This window comes from Entamoeba nuttalli (genome assembly GCF_000257125.1).
Source record: "Entamoeba nuttalli P19 unplaced genomic scaffold asmbl_5648, whole genome shotgun sequence".
In the NCBI taxonomy this organism is placed as follows: Eukaryota; Evosea; order Mastigamoebida; family Endamoebidae; genus Entamoeba; species Entamoeba nuttalli.
The window spans coordinates 1-6,190 of record NW_008577594.1 but is presented as its reverse complement, the minus strand read 5'-3'; the positions used below and the strand labels follow the sequence as shown (position 1 = coordinate 6,190).

Below are 6,190 nucleotides of genomic sequence, written 5' to 3'. Positions count from 1 at the left end.
AAACAAGAGATGATAAACAGACAAGAAATATAATGGTCTATGTTATAATTGAATTTGTACTACAATTTCTTTAATGACATTATATGATAGAGCTATGTTATATAATAAAATGAGAAAATAATGAATTTTGATATTCTTTTATTATTTCTTTTATAAAAAAAAGAATAATCCAGTTGAAATAAAAAAAATATTAACACAATTCAAAAGTATTATTGAAGAGAATGTGTTAAGAAAAATTACTTATCAAATAAAAAAACTAAAAAAAAAGGGAAAAAAAAAGAAAAACAAAAAATAAAATGCAATTACCAAACGCCAGTTTAGTAAGTGAATTTTTATTAAATTATGGATTTGCATTTTTCAGTATTTGTATTGCTGAATTAGGATGTTTTGGATGTTTAATGTATATGTTTGGAGTATTATGTGATAGAAATCCAGGAGTAGCCAAAGGAATAACAATATTTGTCTGGATATTGACATTCATCCAATCATTTTTATTTTTTATGACATATCCAATCTACTTACCGTTGTTGGCAATTTTCCAACATTTAGTTAGTATTTTCTTAGTTATAAAAATTCCAACTATCGTTATACTTTCAACTCAATTTTATATTGTAGCAGTTTCGTCTGGAATATCACAACTTGTGATATGTTATTTATTCATTTTTGGTTCTTATCAACTTCATGAATTTATTTTAGTTGTTATAACTTTCCAGGCTGTTTCCATTCTCTTACTTTCTTCAGTCCAACTCAATGGTGAACGTTTTGTTTCAAATGAATTATCTCGTTTGTTTTTATAGTATTAAAATTTATAATAAATAACTGTTCTTATTTAATAGAATCATATAACATCATGACTAATCTTGCACAAAAAGTCGCTAAATGGTTAAGTATTAAAGGAGGGGTTTTATACAAGAAAAATTAAAGTTAATTTTTCCTTCTTTTTAAATTAACATCTTATTTAATTTTAATGTTTTTAATATATTTCTTTGGAATGAAAGAAAATAATAATCCAATTTTATTAAATTAATATTTAATAAAATATTCATTATTATTGAATAATCAATGTCTTCAAATAATTCAGTAAATAGAATGTCATTTTAAATTAATTATTAGTTAAAGTTTTATGTGTCAATTTGAAAATAAAGTTTTTAGTAAAAGAAAATATTAAGTGGAATTTAATGATTTAAAGTAATTTAATTGATAATGATTGGAATTATTGTATTAAAAACTTTTTTATTTGATTTAAGAAATAAAAGAAAAAGAAATTCTTGTTGTAATATAGAATTTATTCAAATTGGAATTATTCTATTGTTAATTTTTCTATTAACAGATAATTGTCAATAAATATTCATAAAAATCATAAATTTTCTTATGTAGGAAAAAACCTCGTTTATTTCAAGAAGTAGAAAATAAAGAAACTCTTGAAAATGCCATAAAAGATATAAAAAATTCTGTTTCAAAACAATAAGTTTATATTGAAATAAAAAATATTTGTTAAGGAGTGTCATTTTTTTAATACCAAACAATCTTTTATCAAAAAGATTAACAAATAAATTTAGAATTTTTTTGTATAACAATATCAACGTTTATTAAATCAAAGTTTTTTTAAAGGAACAAAATAAAGTTTTTTCACATTCAAATATTAAAGAAATTCAAAAAAATTATTTTGTTATTAAAACATTTTTTTTATAGAAGAATAAATTATATTTAAAAGAAAATATTTTCCATTTAATGATTATAAATAATAATGATATTAATAATAAAGGTTTAAAACACATCGGATTAATAACTCTCAAAATAAAAATAAAAATAAAATCTTAATGGCAATAGTACAAATAAAAAAGAAAGAAGAAACTATTAAATTTGAGAAAGAAAAAAAAAAGAAGAACTTAAAAATAGTAATTAAAATAGAAATTTTATCGAAAAAAGGGAAAATAAAATTAAAATAGTAAAATGAATAATAAAAGAAATAATTAAAAATAATTTTTGAAGAAACAACTTGAAATACCATTTAGTGGGTGATAGAGACATGTTGGGGCTTCAAGAAGAAAAACTTCAACAAATGCAAGATGAGATTCAGTCATTAAAATTAAAAGTGTCTTTGTTACAATCAGAAAAGTATAAGAAAATGAGGTCTATCAATATGAAAGCACTTGCTGGTGATGAAATTACTGAAGAAGAAAAGAAAATGCTTCAAGCAGAAATTAGTGCTATAGAAACATTAAGAAATGAATTACAAAAAGAACCAATAAGAGAATCAAGGTCAAGAAGAATAGAACAAAAAAGACTTGACAGACATTCATTATCATTAACATTTAGAAAGAAAAAAAATAATGTAATTTCATTTACTGCATCATCAAAATTAAGTGGAGATAGTGTTTCTATTAATGGAGGAAATGGAACAGAAGCAATAACAGAAACATTAAAGAAAGCTAAAGAACAAGGACTAAATAAAGAAGAAATTATTGACCAAATATCAAGTTGTATTAATAAATATTATCAAGACGCTCGACCAATTAAAGTTGGAGGAGTATTAAAAAGTGTAGATGAAGATGTTATTGTAGAACAAAAAAGTAATACACGATTTTATGTTCATACACAATTGTTACCTAGATTTGATGAAATTACTATTGATGAAGAAGTTAATAGATTAGGTGAAGAAAAAGTAAAAAATTATGATACTCTTGTTGGTCTTGTTTGTGATTCAGCAGCTGTAGTTGGATCAGTTGTAATTGACGCATTAAGTTTTGCATCATTAGCAGTAGCAAGACCAGAAATAGAAGAATATATTTCACAATTTCAAAGTGCAGTTGAAGCAGTATTAGCAAAAGCATCAACATTAATGGAAATAACACAAGAAATAATGGAATTATATGTAAGTCATTGTGAATGTAATGATGAAAACTTTAAGAAATATATTGAAACATATAAAGCCACTATTACAACATTAAATAAAATTAAATTAGAACCAGAAATTAATTCTCATGTTCTTTCAGCAGCAAAAGGAGAAGGACAACAATTAAGAGCTGGATTTATTGAAAGAGATTTTTATGAAAGTGGAAAAGGATTAAGTGCAATTGTATCACAATTAATAGTTAGTATTGGTAATGTCGTTAGAAATAGAATAAATAAAACAGAAGATAATGGAAAGAAAAAGAAAAAAGAAAAAATTGATGAAGAAAATCCATTTGTATTAAATAGTAAAGATATTGTAAAATTAGAAATTGTAGAAGTAGGAAGTATAACAGTTACATTAGTTAATTCATTAAAAATATATGTTGGTAAAGTATATACTGCAAGAGAAGTAAGAAAAATTAGTGAAAATGAAACAGAAAAATTAACAATGGGAACTAATGATTTTTGGAGTGAGATTGAATCTTCAGATAAACCGAAAGTTATTACTAAAAAAGATTCAAAATCAATTAATGCAGGGTCATTAAATAGAATTATTGAAACATTAACTTCACCTGATTTTAGTGATTTATTCTTTAGAAGAACTTTTTTCTATTCATTTCCATCATTTGCTAAAGCAAAAGAAGTTGTTGATTTGTTAATTACAAGATATCTTGTTCCAGATAATATTCCAAAAGATAAAGCAACATTAATTAAAAGAAGAGTAGTTATTGCATTAAAATATTTTTGTAGTGATGCATTAGATGAATGTAATCAAGGTTTATTAGAATATATTAAATCATTTTTAAATAGACCTGAAGAAACTGATCAACAACTTAAAAGTTTAACAGCTACTATTGATAAAAGGTTATATGAAAGAAATCAATTAATTTCAAATTATTTTATTCCTCCTGTTGATTTATTCTTATCACAAGATATGTGTTCACCAGCTTTATTTATATCAAAAATGGATGATTATGAAATTGCAAAACAATTAACTATGGTTGATTTTGGGATTTATAAAAATGTTCGTCCAACTGAATTATTTGATTGTTCATTTGATAAAATGAAATACAGAGCACCAAATGTATGTAAAATGTTAGCACGAGTTGATGAAATTAGTCATTGGATAGGAACTATGATTTTAATGTTTCCTGATGTTGAAATGAGAGCAAAATTAATGAACAAATTTATTTCAATTGCAGATAAATTATTAACATTACAAAATTATCAAGCTTTAGCTGGATTTTATGTTGGATTAGAAGCATATTCTCCAATTTCTCGTTTACAAAATACACGTAATTTATTAACTCAACAAAGTGTAAAAACAATGAAAATATTAGAAAGTTATTTTGGACTTGTTAATAATTCAAATTATAAAAATTATCGTTCACTTATTAAAGATGTTAAAGGTGCATGTGTTCCATTTGTTGCTGTTGTAACAAAAGATTTAACATTTATTACTGAAGGAAATGAACCAAAAGTAAAAAATGAAGATGGAATCTCATTAATTAATTTTGAACGTCAAGAAATGTGTTTGACTCAAATTGATGATTTCTTACGATTCCAACAATTTACTTTCAATTTCCCTATTGTTCAACCTTTAAATGGTTATCTTCAACAATTGACATCTCTTCCAGAAGATTTGTTGTATCGTATTTCTATCATTTTGGAACCAAGAAAGAAATAATAAAATTTTAATAATTAAGTTATTCTTTTGTGTTAAATTTAATTAAATAAATAAAAATTTTAAGAAAATAAAGAAAGAATTAATTAAATAATAAGAGAATGTTGAACTATCATTTAATAATTCTTTAAATGAATGAATAATAATTGTTGTTGATAGAATGTTATATGTTTTTATAGAATAATTTATTATTTTAATTTTATATAAATTCATTAGTAACATAATTAGTATTTAAATATGTATTAATAATAGAATTAAATACTGGTGATATTTGATATGTTTTCTTTACTTCTTCTTTTTTTACAATTTCAACTACTCCAACTTCAACTTGTCTATCTTTTCTTATAACATTAAAACTTTTATTTTGTTTTTTCCATACTAAACGTAATATCCAAAATGGATAACTTGCTTCTAAATAATATGGAAAATGATTGGTTTCATCATAATATACTCCAATAACTTTAGTATCTTCTGGTAATTCACATTTCCCTACTCCAATTGGAACCATATCTTCAATAATAAATAGAAGTGGTGTTACTTGTTTTCCAACTACTAATCCAACTGGATTTTCTATTAATCTACAATGAATGTCTAATACCAATAATGCACTTCCACAAATAATAACATGAGTATTATCTTTTAAAGGAATAGTTTCTGGTTGTCTTAATTTTTGTTGTGTTCGAATATATTTACCTGTTACTTTACCATAATTAATCCATTGCATTTGTTCTAAAAATGTATGAATTCTTCCTATACAATTAACATCACCACAATCTTTAATTTGATGTCTTACCATTGTCTTACTTACATATTTTGGTTTTTCTTTATTCCAAAGATCAACAATAGCATTTCTAATATAAATATATCTTTCTGGTGTTTTAGAAGCTCTTCCAATAAAAAATTCTTGATTTCTATCAATTTCTATTTGTTGAATTCTATTCCTATCAAATTCTGACCTATATGATGTTGAAGTAATTAATGTTCTATTTGTACTTCCAGAATGTTCAGTTGAGGTTTCTGTAGAAGGAACAAAACAACTTTTAGATGGAACTTTTGATTCAAAATTAATATCAAAAGGATTAGGAGGAATTTCAATGATAGGACATTCACAAAGATTAGAACTCCCAGTGGTATGTTGTTTTTTTCCTTTTCTTGATGAGTTGATTTCTTTAAATCCTGAAATCATCGTTTCAAAAACACGTCTTCTTTTTTCTGCAGTAGACTCTCGAGGAACTTCTTTAAAAACACTCATTTTCTGTGGTGTTTGATTTCGTTCAATGAATGTGTTCTCCATTCTTCGTTATTGTAAATTACTTCTTTTTATTGTTCTGGTGAGTGACAGCACTCTTTGTATCTTTTCTTTTTTATTTTTTTATTAAACTATTCTTTTATAATATTTTTATTATTTTTATATAGTTTCTTTTTTCACTTTTCATTTTTGTTTTTTGATGTCTTGATTTCTACTATCTTCTATATTAAGAAATTCCTCTCTTCTATTTAAATCCTTTCCCATGTTTTTCTTTGTAAACAATAAATTTTTGTTAAATTTTTTTATTTATTTGTTTATAAAATTGTTTAGTAAAAAAGAAGAAATGAAAAAGGAAATACAAA

General features: G+C 23.7%; 3 protein-coding genes across 3 annotated transcripts; 2 read left to right on the top strand and 1 right to left on the bottom strand.

The window, feature by feature from the left end:
- Positions 1 to 296: 296 nt before the first annotated feature.
- On the top strand, positions 297 to 922 carry ENU1_135140 (hypothetical protein; the record flags this gene model as incomplete). Its single annotated transcript, XM_008860167.1, has 2 exons — positions 297 to 783; positions 837 to 922. 2 exons carry the CDS (start codon positions 297 to 299, stop codon positions 920 to 922), a joined length of 573 nt encoding a protein of 190 aa, XP_008858389.1.
- Positions 923 to 2,029: 1,107 nt separating this feature from the next.
- Positions 2,030 to 4,582, top strand: ENU1_135130 (Ras guanine nucleotide exchange factor, putative; the record flags this gene model as incomplete). Its single annotated transcript, XM_008860166.1, has 1 exon — positions 2,030 to 4,582. The coding sequence occupies one exon, from the start codon at positions 2,030 to 2,032 to the stop codon at positions 4,580 to 4,582; it is 2,553 nt and encodes an 850-aa protein (XP_008858388.1).
- Positions 4,583 to 4,778: 196 nt separating this feature from the next.
- Positions 4,779 to 5,873, bottom strand: ENU1_135120 (SWIRM domain containing protein; the record flags this gene model as incomplete). Its single annotated transcript, XM_008860165.1, has 1 exon — positions 4,779 to 5,873. One exon carries the CDS (start codon positions 5,871 to 5,873, stop codon positions 4,779 to 4,781), a length of 1,095 nt encoding a protein of 364 aa, XP_008858387.1.
- Between the last annotated feature and the right edge of the window lie 317 nt (positions 5,874 to 6,190).